General features: G+C 41.7%; 1 protein-coding gene across 4 annotated transcripts; it reads right to left on the reverse strand.

The window, feature by feature from the left end:
- Positions 1-6,919: 6,919 nt before the first annotated feature.
- LOC115102102 (5-aminolevulinate synthase, non-specific, mitochondrial-like) lies at positions 6,920-16,061 on the reverse strand. 4 transcript variants are annotated; one of them, XM_029621687.2, is made up of 11 exons: positions 15,957-16,061; positions 13,809-14,008; positions 13,390-13,566; positions 13,080-13,211; positions 11,592-11,814; positions 11,222-11,406; positions 10,869-11,048; positions 10,508-10,672; positions 10,038-10,306; positions 7,447-7,609; positions 6,920-7,206 (listed from the first exon to the last, which is right to left on the reverse strand). In XM_029621687.2, the coding sequence occupies exons 2-11, from the start codon at positions 13,990-13,992 to the stop codon at positions 7,046-7,048; spliced, it is 1,839 nt and encodes a 612-aa protein (XP_029477547.1). In that variant the 5' UTR covers positions 13,993-14,008; positions 15,957-16,061; the 3' UTR covers positions 6,920-7,045. The 4 variants fall into 4 exon arrangements, with proteins under 4 accessions (XP_029477547.1, XP_029477548.1, XP_029477549.1 ...); XM_029621688.2 differs by lacking the exon at positions 15,957-16,061 and adding an exon at positions 15,521-15,949; XM_029621689.2 differs by lacking the exon at positions 15,957-16,061 and adding an exon at positions 14,995-15,495.
- Between the last annotated feature and the right edge of the window lie 3,135 nt (positions 16,062-19,196).

Here is a 19,196-nt window from a genome sequence, read left to right on the forward strand (position 1 = left end):
CAGTGGAGCAACTCAAGAGAGGGAGGTGCTTGCTTCAGGATTTAAAGACATAGATGGAGATTGCAAAATTTGGTTTGTAATCCCTCCTCTAGGCTATTACTGTGTAATAAATAACCTATTTGAAAGTGTATTATAATTATATTATTATTTTAATGTTATTTTATTATTAAATTAGGTATACAGAAAATATACAGCATTATTCTATCAATCTTTGAATGATCAAAATATATTTTTTTCACTCGTTAATTATGTTTAATATGTAGGCTATGCAACATAAACCTGCTCTTTTCTTATTTGTATGCAGTGATGTTTTTTTTGTTGGTCATGTGTGGTCATATCATTGTAAATATTTGCATATGATAATAAACACCGAGGACCACAGGTTAGCCTATTGACCTTTTTACATGGATGCTGGCCAAAACAAAATATTTGAGATGCTATCATCCTGTAACACCATTGAACCTCATCCTCTCCAGTCTCATGGCATGGCATGCTGGGGTAACACTATTTGGATAGTCCCAAGTAGATGTTCTGTAAATGTTCGATAACTGTCAACAACATTTCAACTATCCACTAAAACTAAACCCCCTAACCTTAGCCCTGATCCTAACCATAACCCCCACGCTTATTCTAAACCTAACTTAGTAAGCAGTTGCTTATCAACATATAGTTTGTTGATAGTATAACCATCTGTAGATCATCTATATGGGAATATCCAAATAAAGTGTGACCCATGTGGGTTCTGAAAAGGGGTTGTTGGTGGGGAAAAATCCCCTAAATTGGCTGCTTTCCTTTGATAATTTTTAATAGAATTCCACCCAATTATCTGTGTGCAGTATGCTGTCTGCGGATGTTCCTTCCTCTCGCTCTCCCTCGAACATAGCCTGCACCCACCCGTCCCCTACCCTCTGATTTTACCCCGTCATTATGGCATTCATCATCTGTGATCAGAGACATAGCATTATATGAATGTAACATTCACTACACTAAGGCCCTGATTATCTTAGCCACTAACCTTTTCAGAAACACTGGCCTGGCCAACATGTTTGTCCTGCCAGAAGACATCTCTGGCTCTCTTTCTTTCTGAGAAGGAAGCACAGGATGTGTTTTGTTATAATCACAGAGGATTACAAAGATGATGATTGCAGTGAAACGAATCCCCAGGACCACCACTGATGAGTGTGTACTTGTGCTTGAGATAACGAGTGTGTGTGTGTGCACGTGAGTGGGAGAGACACGGAGTTCTCTCCTCAGAGTGCAGTGCAGAGCCGTGGGCCGCTGATATTCCCTGATAAGGAACTGCAGGGTGTGCATTTACACTATGATGAATGATGTGAGTGTAAGAAAATGAGGTCAAATACAATACAGAACGTAGTGTACAGAAGGCTTTGCCAAGTGCACGAAGGTGGAAAGTTTACTCTGCGAATGACATTCTGGAGGATGAAAGTAGAGCCTGGGATTGGGTTTGCGTTTTGGGATTGAGACATTTACTTGATTCAGCAGCTTTGATTCACCAGCTTTTGAGCCCATATCATAAAAAAACATTGTAATTACTAGGGAAATGCCATACATGCATATTTCAAAGTAACCCCATTTAAAAACATTGTTCCACCACACAACATTAGCAGCCACATGCATACGTTTTCAGTTTAAATGCATATCATAATTACATTTACATTTGTCATTTATCAGACACTCTTATCCAGAGCGATTTACAGTTAGTACATTCATCCTATGATGGCTAGGTGGGAAAACCACATATCACAGGCATAGAAAGTACAGTTTTCCTCAATAATGTAGCCATCGGGGGTCAACTGCAAGTGCTAATTAAATGCACTCTGAATAATGCTATGTGTACCTTTGCCAGATGACTGCTCTCTTGCATCCAACTACATACAAGAAACAATCATATATTATACGAACAAATCTGAACTCAAAATAACTTAAAAAGAGGGTATAAACAGTCTCTCAATGCTGCAATGGCATGAGACTCTCACTATGATCAATTAGGCCTGGCTTTGCATGAGTGGTGTAGGTCACCGGACTAGTGCACTCGGAGAAGCATTTCAATGACATAATACTCTCAGAACGTGAGCTCATGGTAACTCTGTCGCTCTCTTAGGAACAGCAGGATATATCTTTGATTTGCCTGGATACTGACTTTGCATGTATGAGATGGCTGCTTTGAACCGTCTCACGCACCCCATTCGTGCACTAACTCTTTTCTTGTGCAGATGTTAAGTGTGTAGCTAACCCTCGTAAATAACAGAGATGTGTTTTTTCTCCTCATAAATGTAACATATTGTAAATGATGAAGGCCTTTGGCTCATGGTGCCTACCAGTTAACCATCACGTTGTTAAACAGCTTCCACCATACACTAGAAAATGTGGTCACCTGATGAGACATTATTTCTTTAACATTTATATCCTGAAAAATTGACATGATCAATTTGGAACTATTGAGAAGAAAACAGTTTATATGTTATTGTATGCCTTCAAAACATTGACATAGCTTCAAAACCAAGTTAAGAAAAGTCATAATATCCTGTTCTATTACCCCATCTAGTGGCACATTGCAGTTGCTGCACACACAGTAGATGAGAGGAATGATTGTAGTATGAGAAACAACACCAACAACAACAACAACTCTAAGAAATAAGATGCACTGCTGTTCCCTCTGGTGGAAAGGCATATTGAAGGTACTGATCAGTTAGTTATACACCTCAATGACTGACCTACAAAGCAATAGTAATATGCTACAACTTTCACAATGGTATTCAAACATTGATAGCATGTCAAATAGGACCCAAGTAGTACAAAATTCAAAAGACACTCACATCTGAGCAATCTCTTTGCAGGTGCATGGTAACAGTTGAACAAGATGAAGGAAAAAGGAAACCGCACACTGCTCTTGGTAGGATCACTGCTCCTCTTGGTAGGATCACTGCTCTTGGTAGGATCACTGCTCTTGGTAGGATCACTGATATTTAATAAGCTTACGTATCGGCCTCACAGTCTTCGTGATAAAAGGGACTCATGACCAAGTTGCCTTATCAAATCAAATCAAATTTATTTATTTATATAGCCCTTCGTACATCAGCTGATATCTCAAAGTGCTGTACAGAAACCCAGCCTAAAACCCCAAACAGCAAACAATGCAGGTGTAAAAGCACGGTGGCTAGGAAAAACTCCCTAGAAAGGCCAAAACCTAGGAAGAAACCTAGAGAGGAACCAGGCTATGTGGGGTGGCCAGTCCTCTTCTGGCTGTGCCGGGTAGAGATTATAACAGAACATGACCAAGATGTTCAAATGGTCATAAATGACCAGCATGGTCGAATAATAATAAGGCAGAACAGTTGAAACTGGAGCAGCAGCACAGTCAGGTGGACTGGGGACAGCAAGGAGTCATCATGTCAGGTAGTCCTGGGGCACGGTCCTAGGGCTCAGGTCCTCCGAGAGAGAGAAAGAAAGAGAGAATTAGAGAGAGCATATGTGGGGTGGCCAGTCCTCTTCTGGCTGTGCCGGGTGGAGATTATAACAGAACGTGGCCAAGATGTTCAAATGTTCATAAATGACCAGCATGGTTGAATAATAGTAAGGCAGAACAGTTGAAACTGGAGCAGCAGCATGGCCAGGTGGACTGGGGACAGCAAGGAGTCATCATGTCAGGTAGTCCTGGGACATGGTCCTAGGGCCCAGGCCAGTTGAAACTGGAGCAGCAGCATGGCCAGGTGGACTGGGGACAGCAAGGAGTCATCATGTCAGGTAGTCCTGGGGCATGGTCCTAGGGCTCAGGTCCTCCGAGAGAGAGAAAGAAAGAGAGAAGGAGAGAATTAGAGAACGCACACTTAGATTCACACAGGACACCGAATAGGACAGGAGAAGTACTCCAGATATAACAAACTGACCCTAGCCCCCGACACATAAACTAATGCAGCATAAATACTGGAGGCTGAGACAGGAGGGGTCAGGAGACACTGTGGCCCCATCCGAGGACACCCCGGACAGGGCCAAACAGGAAGGATATAACCCCACCCACTTTGCCAAAGCACAGCCCCACACCACTAGAGGGATATCTTCAACCACCAACTTACCATCCTGAGACAAGGCCGAGTATAGCCCACAAAGATCTCCGCCACGGCACAACCCAAGGGGGGCGCCAACCCAGACAGGCCGACCACAACAGTGAATCAACCCACCCAGGTGACGCACCCCCCAGGGACGGCATGAGAGAGCCCCAGTAAGCCAGTGACACAGCCCCGTAACAGGGTAGAGGCAGAGAATCCCAGTGGAAAGAGGGGAATCGGCCAGGCAGAGACAGCAAGGGCGGTTCGTTGCTCCAGAGCCTTTCCGTTCACCTTCCCACTCCTGGGCCAGACTACACTCAATCATATGACCCACTGAAGAGATGAGTCTTCAGTAAAGACTTAAAGGTTGAGACCGAGTTTGCGTCTCTGACATGGGTAGGCAGACCGTTCCATAAAAATGGAGCTCTATAGGAGAAAGCCCTGCCTCCAGCTGTTTGCTTAGAAATTCTAGGGACAATTAGGAGGCCTGCGTCTTGTGACCGTAGCGTACGTGTAGGTATGTACGGCAGGACCAAATCAGAGAGATAGGTAGGAGCAAGCCCATGTAATGCTTTGTAGGTTAGCAGTAAAACCTTGAAATCAGCCCTTGCTTTGACAGGAAGCCAGTGTAGAGAGGCTAGCACTGGAGTAATATGATCAAATTTTTTGGTTCTAGTCAGGATTCTAGCAGCCGTATTCAGCACTAACTGAAGTTTATTTAGTGCTTTATCCGGGTAGCCGGAAAATAGAGCATTGCAGTAGTCTAACCTAGAAGTGACAAAAGCATGGATTAATTTTTCTGCATCATTTTTGGACAGAAAGTTTCTGATTTTTGCAATGTTACGTAGATGGAAAAAAGCTGTCCTCGAAATGGTCTTGATATGTTCTTCAAAAGAGAGATCAGGGTCCAGAGTAACGCCGAGGTCCTTCACAGTTTTATTTGAGACGACTGTACAACCATTAAGATTAATTGTCAGATTCAACAGAAGATCTCTTTGTTTCTTGGGACCTAGAACAAGCATCTCTGTTTTGTCCGAGTTTAATAGTAGAAAGTTTGCAGCCATCCACTTCCTTATGTCTGAAACACATGCTTCTAGCGAGGGCAATTTTGGGGCTTCACCATGTTTCATTGAAATGTACAGCTGTGTGTCATCCGCATAGCAGTGAAAGTTTACATTATGTTTTCGAATAACATCCCCAAGAGGTAAAATATATAGTGAAAACAATAGTGGTCCTAAAACAGAACCTTGAGGAACACCGAAATTTACAGTTGATTTGTCAGAGGACAAACCATTCACAGAGACAAACTGATATCTTTCCGACAGATAAGATCTAAACCAGGCCAGAACATGTCCGTGTAGACCAATTTGGGTTTCCAATCTCTCCAAAAGAATGTGGTGATCGATGGTATCAAAAGCAGCACTAAGGTCTAGGAGCACGAGGACAGATGCAGAGCCTCGGTCCGTTGCCATTAAAATGTCATTTACCACCTTCACAAGTGCCGTCTCAGTGCTATGATGGGGTCTAAAACCAGACTGAAGCATTTCGTATACATTGTTTGTCTTCAGGAAGGCAGTGAGTTGCTGCGCAACAGCCTTCTCTAAAATTTTTGAGAGGAATGGAAGATTCGATATAGGCCGATAGTTTTTTATATTTTCTGGGTCAAGGTTTGGCTTTTTCAAGAGAGGCTTCAACATAGGAGGGCCAAGCACAGGAAGCAGCTCTTTCAGTAGTTAGTTGGAATAGGGTCCAGTATGCAGCTTGAAGGTTTAGAGGCCATGATTATTTTCATCGTGTCAAGAGATATAGTACTAAAAGACTTGAGCGTCTCTCTTGATCCTAGGTCCTGGCAGAGTTGTGCAGACTCAGGACAACTGAGGTTTGGAGGAATACGCAGGTTTAAAGAGGAGTCCGTAATTTGCTTTCTAATAATCATAATCTTTTCCTCAAAGAAGTTCATGAATTTATCACTGCTAAAGTGAAAGTCATCCTCTCTTGGGGAATGCTGCTTTTTAGTTAGCTTTGCGACAGTATCAAAAAGGAATTTCGGATTTATGAATATGATGTGCAAAAGTACTAAGGAACAAATCAATATTTCATAATGTCACATTTACCGTTTGAAAAAGACCCTATTGGGGTTTTGAAAGAAGACATTAAACAGTGAACGATGTGTAATGTTCTGGAGTGTTGACTCTCCATTTGAAGCCCTCTAAACCCAGATTAGTTAGAATGAAAACAGTAAATCCAAGCATAGTAAATGTATAGTAAATCCAAGCATAGTAAATGTATAGTAAATCCAAGCATAGTAAATGTATAGTAAGTGTGTATAGTAAATGTTCTGCTCCGTCTGGGAGCCTTTAGCTTATGCTAAATGAGCAAATATTGAAGGCACAAAGCAGAATGAGTGTATGAGGGGGCACAATCCCACATTTTTCAGCATGTTAAAACACAGTTAAGAAGGCAATCGTACTCAAATTGGAGTAATGGCTCAATGGAATTATTGGGGGAATAGGAACACCCCATGGTTAACATCGACCAGGACTAACTAGCAACTTCTGAAAAACATTGGATGTCATCCATTTCTGACTAAAATGCAGAGAGAAAATAGTTCTCAAAAGTGTGTTCTGACAGTGGTTTCAGATTTGCTCAATCACTCTGGTGATGTGTGTTAGAGCAAAGGGCATGTTTAACGTTTGTCAAGGCTGACATTTGGTTGAGAGACAATGTTACATCATTTCCACGTTGCCAAAGTGATAATAAAGATCATTTCCCCTGTCAACCCTGACCTTATCTTTTCAAAAAATAAATTGTAGTAACAGAACGGTTGCTCAAGAAATACAATAGCAAAAGTATAACTTTCCGCAAACATTTATTTATAATTAATAATATTTCATACATGGTGATGGAGTTGTACATTGATAAGAGAATAAATATCTTAAATAGAGATTTGATATGGGGAAGGGGTATATAATTAACTTTTAGGCTCTGGCTGATATCATGTGACTCATGCCGGTGAAGAAAGACCGCTCTCTCTCAGTCATCAGCTCAAAGTGGAGAGGCTGCTGGCAGAAGTTACACTCCCCTGACGAGTGAGGTTTTAGCTCCAGACCCACCTCCTTCCAGGCCTTCACCAGACGTTCTGTGGCCAGGAACACATTCACATGTAATGGATCACATTTTAGTTGTACTTTATTTAAAAAAAATAACATACAAGAAACACTATAGCAAATTCTTACTTGAGTTCTGAATGCAGTCAGTATGGACAGATTTATCCCACCAAATGGAGGCCATTTTAGCAACATTGAATACGTTAAAATCATACAAATCCAAAACTATTACATGCTAAAAACCACAAAAACTCATTGGGGCGTGTGCTTACCGACAAAGTACTGCATCATCTGGGGAGTGTGGTGTGGGGTGGGGGCGATGCGGAGGACCTCCTCTCCCTGAGCCACAGTGGGGTAGTTGATGGCCTGCACATAGATGTAGTAGCGAGACATCATGATGTCACACACCTCTGTGTTCTTGGCTGCGTCCGCCACCTCAGGTGATAAATTAGAAAACATTTTCTTTAAGCATGAAATATAACAGCCACTGCTGATAGAATGTCCCTTCTCTTGTTTCCATGGTTTAAAACTTGATTAACTTCTTGGTGACAGGGGGCAGTATTGAGTAGCTTGGATGAATAAGGTGCCCAGAGTAAACTGCCTGCTACTCTGTCCCAGATGCTAATATATGCATATTATTAGTAGTATTGGAAAGAAAAAACTGAAGTTTCTAAAACTGTTTGAATGATGTCTGTGAGTATAACATAACTCATATGGCAGGCAAAAATCCAACCAGGAAGTGGGAAATCTGAGGCTTGTAGTTTTTTAACTCAGCCCCTATTGTAGATACAGTGGGATATTGGTTAGGCTTCCACTAGATGTCGACAGTCTTTAGAACTTTGTTTGAGGCTTCTACTGTGACGTGGCACTGAATGAGAGGAATGAGCCAGGTGTCTGGCAGAGTGCCACAGGCTCTGAGGCGCGGTCACGAGAGAGTTAGCTCTTGTTCCATTACTTTTCTACAGACACAGGAATTCTCCGGTTGGAACATTATTGAAGATTTATGATAAAAACATCCTAAAGATTGATTCTATACTTAGTTTGACAAGTTTCTACGGGCTGTAACGGAACATTTTGAACTTTTCGTCCGACGTTCGGCGCGACCTGAACACGCTTTTGGATTTGTTTACCAAACGCATTAACAAAAGAAGCTATTTGGACATAAATGGACATTATCAAACAAAACAAACATTTATTGTGGAACTGCGATTCATGGGAGTGCATTCTGATGAAGATCAAAGGTAAGTGAATATTTATAATGCTATTTCTGACTAATGTTGACTACCCAATATGGCGGATATCTTTTTGACTGCTTTGTTGTCTGAACGCTGTACTCAGATTATCGCATGGTTTGCTTTTTCCGTAAAGTTTTTTTGAAATCTGACACAGCGGTTGCATGAACCTTTTTAGGATATGGGGCAGCATTTTCACTTTTGGATGAATAGCGTGCCCAGAGTGAACTGCCTCCTACTCTGTCCCAGATGCTAATATATGCATATCATTATTAGTATTGGATAGAAAACGCTCTGAAATTTCTAAAACTGTTTGAATGATGTCTGTGAGTATAACATAACTCATATGGCAGGCAAAAACCTGAGAAGAATCCAACCAGGAAGTGGGAAATCTGAGGCTTGTAGTTTTTCAAAGCTTGGCCTACCGAATACAGTGTCTATGGGGTCAAGTTGCACTTCCTAAGGCTACCACTAGATGTTCTCAGATTATGCTTTTTCCGTAAAGTTGTTTTGAAATCTGACACAGCGGTTGCATTAAGGAGAAGTCTATCTTTAATTCGGTGAATAACAATTGTATCTTTTATCAATGTTTATTATGAGTATTTTTGCAAAATCACCAGATGTTTTGGAATCAAAACATTACTGCACGTAATGCACAAATGTAAACTGAGATTTTTGGATATAAATATCACATTATCGAACAAAACATATATGTATTGTGTAACATGATGTCCTATGAGTGTCATCTGATGAAGATCAAAGGTTAGTGATTCATTTTATCTATATGTCTGCTTTTGTGACTCCTATCTTTGGCTGGAAAAATGGCTGTGTTTTTCTGACTTGGCGATGACTTAACATAATCATATGTTCTGCTTTCGCTGTAAAGCATGTTTGAAATCCGACACGATGGGTAGATTAACAAGATGTTTATCTTTCATTTGCTGTATTGGACTTGTTAATGTGTGAAAGTTACATATTTCGAAAAAAATATTTTTGAATTTGGCGCACTGCCTTTTCAGCGGAATGTTGTCGATCGGTTCCACTAGCGGAACGCCTGCGCTAGAAAGGTTATGGATAAGTATATCTCTAATTCAATGTATAACATGTGTATTTTCATCAACATCTATAATGAGTATTTCTGTAAATAGATGTGGCTCTCTGCACAATCACCGCATGTTTTAGAACTACTGAACGTAACGCGCCAATGTAAAATTAGATTTTTTAAATAAAAATATGCACTTTATTGAACAAAACATACATGTATTGTGTAACATGAAGTCCTATGAGTGTCATCTGATGAAGATCATCAAAGGTTAGTGATTCATTTTCTCTCTATTTGTGCTTTTTGTGACTCCTCTCTTTGGCTGGAAAAATGGCTGTGTTTTTCTGTGAGTTGGTGGTGACCTAAATCGTTTGTGGTGCTTTCACTGTAAGACATTTTTTAAATCAGACGCTGTCGCTGGATTAACGAGAATTGTATCTTTAAAATGGTGTAAAATACTTATATGCTTGAGGAATTTTAATTATGAGATTTTTGTTTTGAATTTGGCGCCCTGCACTTTCACTGGCTGTTGGCGAGGTGGGACGCTGCCGTCCCACATATCCCAGAGAGGTTAACAGGCCTGTCTTACACGGACAGGGATGATGTGGCTGGGGCAGTAGACAACGGGCAGGCCCGAGTCCATCAGCATCTGGCGAAGCAGCTTGACGTTCCTCTGGTGTTTCCTGCGCAGCACACGGCCCTCCTCCCCCTTCAGGGTGTGGATGGACTCCCGGGCCCCAGCCAGCAGCATGGGTGGCAGGGAGGTAGTGAAAATAAAGCCTGCTGCGTAGGAGCGCACCGTGTCCACCAGGGCGTTGGTACCAGCGATGTAGCCGCCCACACAGCCAAATGCCTTACCTGGATGGGGGAATGAATATACGAGGTAAGGTATAAACCAAGTAAAGATGTTTTAAATTGATCTGATGGTCTGGGTGAGTTAAATATTTGATCATAACAATATTAATTTGAAGGGGGTGGGGGGAGTGTAAGACAATTACCTACAAAGGTGCTATAGCAATGACATCTTATCATTTATAAGCTAGCCCCAAGTCATCTTACCGAGAGTTCCTGAGATTATGTCCATTTTGTGCATGACGCCGTCCCTGTCGCCGATGCCGCCTCCCCTGGCCCCATATAAGCCAACAGCATGTACCTCGTCCACAAACGTAATGGCCCCAAACTCATGGGACACGTCACACATCTCATCCAGAGGACACACAGCGCCTAGAAAACAACCACAATACAACCTCCTTTAGATTCCCACAATCAGATTGGATAACAGGCAAGTTTTGTATATGCAGTACACATCGGGAAAAGTGCTTTCTTTACGTATTTTTGGTTCTAATACTGTCTCTATGATTTGTTTAAATTTAAAAATAATAATATATATATTTTTAAATGCAACAAATCGTAAACCCACCATCCATGGAGTGCACAGTCTCAAAGGCCACAATCTTGGGGGTGGCAGGGTCAGACTTCTGCAGCAGCTCTCGTAAATGGTTGACATCGTTGTGACGGAAGATGAACTTCTTGGCCCCACTGTTCCTTATACCCTGGATCATCGAAGCATGGTTCCCTGCATCGGAGTAGATCTCACAACCTGGGAACAGGAACATTTGTTGTTGTTTTTATACAGATAATTTTGTCCATTAGCATGTAATATAATGTAAAGTGGAGAATCAGTCATTTTTTAGCTACTATAGAACATGGAATGAAGAAGTGTATGAAAAACTACTAGGTTTGAGTCCGTTGTTTCAGAATCCGTATCAGTACCTGGGAGAATCTTAGCCAGAGTGAATAGCGTGGAGTCATTGGCCACGAAGCAGGAAGTGAAGAGCAGCGCAGCGTCTTTGCCATGCAGGTCGGCCAGCTCGTACTCCAGGTCCACATGGAACTTACTGGTCCCTGAGATGTTCCGTGTTCCTCCAGCTCCTGCCCCGTGCTTCTGTAATGTATCCCTAAAGAAAGAGAAGAGGCCTTTGATAAGAAATTGTCTTCTTTGGAAAACTATGAGTGGAACTCCACATTTCTAAGACAGTGTTATAACTGCATGCCTATGGCTAGGACCTGACGCCCATCTAGTCAACCTCCATCCATCTTAAACAACCATCTACATTTACTGTGACCTGCATGACCCACACACATGATGGCTTGGTTGACGCGGGGGTGTCGGCTCATGCCCAGGTAGTCGTTGCTGCACCACACAGAAACGTCTCTCTTGATGAGGAGCGACTCAGAGTAGTCGTCTGCCATGGGAAAGGACGTGGCGCGCCGGTTCACTGTCTTAAACACCCGGTAGCTGTGATCCTTCTTCCTGGCATCGATCTTCTTCTCAAAGAACTTGTCGTAGTGGAAGTTGGCAGATGCTGCAAAATAAATACGATGTGTAAGGTTTTGTGACTGTAGTTTGGATGCAGCCTCTTTCTAAAATCAGGGGTACCCAAACAATTGTTACACAAAAATATAATATGTAGCCCCAAGAAATGTTCCCTCTAATTCTGCTGAGCGCAAACTTCAACGTTGTGAAAATTCTGTGCAACTTCCGGCGCATGTTTACTGTTAACACTGGAGGGTGTGCCAGCTTTAAGTTACAGTTTTAACAGTGACCAAGTAGGCTACCGTGGCTATTTGATCATAATGTAGGCTTACCAGAGTGGCCTACCAAAAAAAACTATGGCGAAAATGCATCACATAACATTTGAACATGAAAATATAAGTTCTATCATTCAGCCTACAGTAACAGCCAATGTGTGGTGTTTAAAGATGTAGGGCTTGACATTAACCTGTTTCTCCACTTGTCCTTGAGACAAGGAGGTGACTGAACATTTTGTGTTGTTTGATTCAAGAAACGACTTTACAAAATAAAAGGAATTATTATTCCCATGCCATTATTACAAAGAATCAGACAAATTATGCCACCCTCTGCCTATTGGCTACGTAGCTTATTCAAATCTGTCTCAAACTACAACACTTCCCCTTTAAGACATAAAAAAATATCTTTACATGACTCGCTTTTCAAAGACAGCTAGAAATGTACGTTTTGTGCCCTTGTAGGAAACAGTAACTCCCACATTGCGGACTACAAATTAGCTTTAATTGGGCTAATAACTCACTAACTAGCAAAGAATATGAACAAATGTGCACTTGTGGCTACAGTATATGCAGCTTTCGCTTTGATCTCAAAACAAGCGCAACCGCTCATGCTGTTAAACAGTCCAGTTCAAAGTGAATGGCCAACATTTGTTGGCAATGGTCTATTTGCATATAGGCGTACTGCAGCTCTGATTGGTTATGGCGCAGCGATTTGTGTAGAGTATGGGCCTGAGTAGTGCCTGTCAATGCAATAGAATCATAGTCTCCGCTGCATTCTGCCTACAACAAAATATCTTGCAGTTAGTTTTGCATACTAAGTCTTGTATAGTTTGTTTTCTTTCAGTATGTTGCATTGAAAGTGGCTAATATTGTGTTGATTCCATCACAATTCCCACAGTAAAGGGAAAGTTGACAGTGTTAAGTAACAGGGAAAATGCTAGAAAGTTGAGGGAAGTAGAATCTCGTGCTTCTCTACGCACGCAGCTTAGAAGAAACATTTGCCCCAAGTGTAAGAGGATACATGTGAGCAGGTGCTTACCTTTGGGTAGGTTGTCTTGCAGTAAGTGAGAAACCTTGGGGGTGCGCTGTTTCAGCATGTTTTTCAGGGTGCCTAGGTCAGCCCTGTCAGCGTTGATCAGGTCCACCACAGTGGGATCCAATTGGGATTTCTCTGTATCAATAAGGGGAGATAAACACTGTTAAAGAGTGATCAACTAGACTCTGTCTATGACACATTTTCACTATGACAAATTCCTTGAAAGGTGACTATCCATAACAAGCTTTATTAACACACTGACCTCTGCTTACACAACTGAGTGGAGAAGGTCAAAGACAGGTCACATGTTTACCTGTGTGGACGGTGCTCCTGTCCTGTACGTCCTCTGACAGCTCGATGCAGGCCTCCCTCACCACGCTGGTGTTCTTCTGCACCATCTCAGCCGCCAGGAAGGGGCATTTGGAGCCCACAGGCTGGCCAGCAAGGGGCATGGGGTGGCCCGGGGGCAGCTGGACCCCCTTCTCTGACTCTACAGTGACAACAAGAGGAGGATTTATATTTGATTAACTTAAATACATGAATTTATCTTGTATTTAATTATTTAGGCCGATTTGGGCACTGAGGAAAATATGAAAATAAAATAAATGCTGTTGAGCATAAATGCTGTTGAGTGTAAAATAGCACAACATTGCAACTCTATGCAATAAATCCATAACGTAGCCCATCTAAAACCATTTATAATAAGTGACTATGGGGAACTAATGTGCTCACCATCGTTTGTTGGTGTGGACACTGAGACTGAAGAGGAGAGAGCTCTGGCCAGAGGGCGTGAGGCCAGGTCCATCATCACAGGGCACTTCAGGGCATAGCCAACCAGGGATGACTTCCCTGCCAGCTGCAGGAACACCCGGGGCACCATAGTCAGGAAGGGGCATCGGCGGATAACAGTGTCCATCTTAGACCCTCTGAATCTGGGAAGGAGAAAGGAAGAGATGTTGGTCTAGCCTATCACCGGAATCAAAAAATATTTCCTTTCTGGTCCCAGATTGACAGCGGATCGGATGGATGGTAGAGCTTGGTGCATTTGGTTAGGCGGTGAAATATGATCAGCGGAGATCTATTTATATAAGCTGGGGGGGGTCAGAGAGGGCTACCACACTAAGCTCTGTCTGTGTAGGCTACTTTTGACTATCATCACAGTTTTTATTTTTTCACCTTTATTTAATTAGGCAGGTCAGTTAAGAACAAATTCTTATTTTCAATGACGGCCTAGGAACAGTGGGTTAACTGCCTTGTTCATGGGCAGAACAACAGATTTTTACCTTGTCAGCTCGGAGATTCGATCTTGCAAACTTTCCGTTACTAGTCCAACGTTCTAACCACTAGGCTACCTGCCGCCCCACATGAGGTCAAATTAGAATCACCGGGCTTTCATCTCTAGTTGCGCGCCAACTTCAAACAAAACATGAAAATGAAGAGCAGGAAAATAAAATTAATATTCTAATGAAACAAAAACTTTGTCCAAAAACAATTAGTCCTCAAGAGATCTAAAGAGACCAGACATTTAGACAAGACAAGGCTATATTGTATTATGAATATGAACAACCAAAATATAGCCTATCATGAGCATACAGATCAATGCCAAGATGTTGAAATTCATAAAAGTCCAAATAGTCTCAGCCATTAAAAACAAACAAACATTCCTTACCTGAAAACATCCCATTCCACTTTGACCGAACAGAAGGAAAATAACTTTCTAAACATGACTGAACAGATACTAAGCTAACCAACACACAGAGAAGAGTAGATGTAAAATGCTCATAGCCCGGGGCATCACTTTCGTTCAGCTTGTAGTCAGCTGCCCTTGACATGAGGAAAAACAGGAGGGCCACTCAAGTGCCTGCCTGAAACCATGGACAACAACACATAAGACTACAACAGCTGAGAGGATACTTACCAAACAAAAGACAGCACAACCATCTGTCTGTTCAAGTGAATCATTGTAATATAACCTAGGACTACCATCCCATCTATATTTTCCCTCTTTATCAAACCAGGGGCTGAGGGTGGGTCCATGTTGCATCACAGCTCATGTAATGCAAAGACCCACTGACACTGTATGCACAGTCACTGTCAGTCTTTGTTAAATAGTAACTATGGCCTGACTATCGAGCAACAAGTCAGGTGAGGTACCTCTACCCTCTTTTTCCCCCCCAGGAATCATAACTATACTATAGACCTAGTCACTGCTATAAGCAGTCACTGTAAAGGTCATAAGCCAATTAGCTGGGTGCTATATGGCATGATCACTTTGGATTAGTTACCATATCTAAATTTGATAGAGGTCTCTTAGACATACCTACATGAATCAACATTTACCAATGGTCAAAACAAACTCGGTGATAAAATATTATCTGTGAGCTTCAACATTGATATGATTTAATTGACAAAACTATAGCTTACTTACTTTCTACAATACTTACTGCAACAGTTTGGAGGCTTCCTTCAAAAAGCAATGCAATTTTGTGGTTAGACAACTTTCTGATCGAACACTAGAAGGTAGCTAGAACCAATCGTCACCATACTCAGAGCAGATAGAACATTTACACACAAACAAATCGGAGCCATGCTCTACTTCTAATACCCTTCTATTTGGCAGCGTCCACAACGTGATAACGTCTCCACTTTCTCTCTGATTAGCAGCGAAAAGAGATCAAGGTCAAACTTGTCTGATTATTATCCAGACTGTCTGTGGCTAGCTAACCAGCTAACGTTAGTTGTGGATAACTGATGGAGGATGCGCATGCTACAACAGTCCAGCGAAGCCACTACTTGGCATAAGCAAGCTGGCTAGCTAGCTACCTAGTTAAACGGTGCACATTCCGTGCAGTTATTGGTTTTCAAATATCGTTTGTTTACCAATTGAAGTTTCTCTGGTCTCGTTCTCACACTCTGCCTGGGTTTCAACAACACTCTGTCCGATGACGTCGGCGCTGTTTTACACGCAAGGAGCCACGCCTGCCAAAGGGTCGTCAATAGCTGCTATAGCCATTAAGTCATAAACCCCGCCCATTTCAATTTATCTTTTTAACATTTTATTTTAAACCTAACCCTAACCACACTGCCAACCGTATACCTAACCTTAAATGAATACCAAAAAGCAAACGTTTTTTTGTTTGGGTGCCAATTTTGACTTTGTAACTCTGAAATCTGACTTTGTAGTTGAGTGTTTCATAATGAAAATGATGTTTCATAAGCACCAATGATCACTGTCTCCATCTGGTGGCACATACTAGTCATTATATGGTGTTACATATTATTGGTTAAAAACTTTTTCATGACCACATGACAATAGCAAAAATGGTATAGAAAAATGGTACTCACAGAAGGAAACGGGTGGAGGCATTACCTTTGACTAGTGTCCACAAGAAGCTGGATGCACAATTACTAGCAGCTAATGTCTGTATATCACAGTGCCTAAATACACCGACAGGATTTGTTTGATGATGTCATAGCATTGTCCTCTATGGAAAGTAAAGTCTGCAGCGCCTCCCTAGAACTGGACCAGTCAATACTTCAATGAGACCAAAACAACTTTAGACAATACTTCACCCCAACCTACAGTTGAAGTCGGAAGATTACATACACTTAGGTTGGAGCCATTAAAACTCATTCTTCAACCACTCCACAAATTTCTTGAACTATAGTTTTTGCAAGTCGGTTAGGACATCTACTTTGTGCATGACACATGGTATTTTTCCAACAATTGTTTACAGATTATTTCACTTATAACTCACTGTATCACAATTCCAGTGGGTCAGAAGTTAACATACACTAAATTGACTGTGCCTTCAGCTTGGAAAATTCCAGAAAATTATGTCATGGCTTTAGAAGATTTTGATAGGTAATTGAGTTAATTGACATCATTTGAGTCAATTGTAGGTGTACCTGTAGAAGTATTTCAAGGCCTACCTTCAAACTCAGTGCCTCTGCTTGACATCATATGAAAATCAAAGGAAATCAGTCAAGGCCTCAGAAAACAAATTGTAGAACTCCACAAGTCTGGTTCATCCTTGGGAGCAATTTCCAAACGCCTGAAGGTACCACGTTCATCTGTACAAACAATAGTACGAAAGTATAAACACCATGGGACCACGCAGCCGTTATACCGCTCAGGAAGGAGACGCGTTCTGTCTCCTAGAGATGAACGTACTTTGGTGCGAAAAGTGCATATCAATCCCAGAACAGCAGCAAATTACCTTGTGAAGATGCTGGAGGAAACCGGAACAAAAGTATCTATTTCCACAGTAAAACGAGTCCTATATCGACATAACCTGAAAGGCCGCTCAGCAAGGAAGAAGCCACTGCTCCAAAACTGCCAGAAAAAAGCCAGACTACGGTTTGCAACTGCACATGGGGACAAAGATAATACTTTTTGGAGAAATGTCCTCTGGTCTGATGAAACAAAAATAGAACTGTTTGGCTATAATGACCATCGTTATATTTGGAGGAAAAAGGGGGAGGTTCGCAAGCCGAAGGACACCATCCCAACAGTGAAGCATGGGGGTGGCAGCATCATGTTGTGGGGGTGCTTTGCTGCAGGAGGAACTGGTGCACGTCACAAAATAGATTGCATCATGAGGATGGAAAATTATGTGGATATATTGAAGCAACATCTCAAGACATCAGTTAGGAAGTTAAAGCTTGGTCGCAAATGGGTCTTCCAAATGGACAATGGCCCCCCTTCCAAAGTTGTGGCAAAGTGGCTTAAGAACAACAAAGTTAAGGTATTGGAGTGGCCATCACAAAGCCTTGACCTCAATTCCATAGAAAATGTGTGTGCAGAACTGAATAAGCGTGTGCGAGCAAGGAGGCCAACAAACCTGACTCTGTTACACCAGCTCTGTCAGGAGGAATGGGCCAAAATTCACCCAACTTGTGGGAAGCTTGTGGAAGGCTACCCAAAATGTTTGACCCAAATTAAACAATTTAAAGGCAATGCTACCAAATACTAATTGAGTGTATGTAAACTTCTGACCCACTGGGAATGTGATGAAAGAAATAAAAGCTGAAATGAATCATTCTCACATTTTACATTCTTAAAATAAAGTGGTGATCCTAACTGACCTAAGCCGGATTTTTTACTGGGATTAAATGTCAGGAATTGTGACAAACTGAGTTTAAATGTATTTGGCTAAGGTGTATGGAAACTTCCGACTTCAACTGTATATGTACACTACCGTTTAAAAGTTCGGGGTCACTTAGAAATGTCCTTGTTTTTTAATGAAAAGCACTTTTTTGTCGATTAAAATAACATCAAATTGATCAGAAAAACAGTGTAGATATTGTTAATGTTGTAAATGACTATTGTAGCTGGAAACAGCTGATAAAAAAAAAAAAAAATGGAATATCTACATGAGTGTACAGAGGCCCATTATCAGCAACCATCATTCCTGTGTTCCAATGGCACGTTGTGTTAGCTTATCCAAGTTTATAATTTTAAAAGGCTAATTGATCATTAGAAAACCCTTTTGCAATTATGTTAGCACAGCTGAAAACTGTTATTCTGATTAGTGGCATTAACTGGCCTTTAGACTCGTTGAGTATCTGGAGCATCAGCATTTGTTGGTTCGATTACAGGCTCAAAATGGCCAGAAACAAATAACTTTCTTCTGAAACTCAGTCTATTCTTGTTCTGAGAAATTAAGGCTTTTTCCATGTGAGGAATTGCCAAGATCTACAACGCTGTGTACTACTCCCTTCACAGAACAGAGCAAACTGGCTCTAACCCAAATAGAAAGAGGATTGGGAGGCCTCGGTGCACAACTGAGCAAGAGTACATTAGAGGGTCTAATTTGAGAAACAGATGCCTCACAAGTCCTCAACTGGCAGCTTCATTAAATAGTACCCGCAAAACACCAGTCTCAATGTGAACAGTGAAAGGTGACTCCGGGATGCTGGCCTTCTAGGCAGAGTTGCAAAGAAAAATCCATATCTCAGACTGGCCAATAAAAAGAAAAGATTAAGATGGGAAGAAGAACAATGACACTGGACAGAGGAACTCTGCCTAGATGGCCAGCATCCCCGAGTCATCTCTTCACTGTTGATGCAAGTAACCATTTCACTGCTACACCTGTTATTTATGAACCATGTGACAAA

The sequence above is a fragment of the Oncorhynchus nerka genome, linkage group LG20 (assembly GCF_034236695.1).
Source record: "Oncorhynchus nerka isolate Pitt River linkage group LG20, Oner_Uvic_2.0, whole genome shotgun sequence".
NCBI classification, from domain to species: Eukaryota; Metazoa; Chordata; class Actinopteri; order Salmoniformes; family Salmonidae; genus Oncorhynchus; species Oncorhynchus nerka.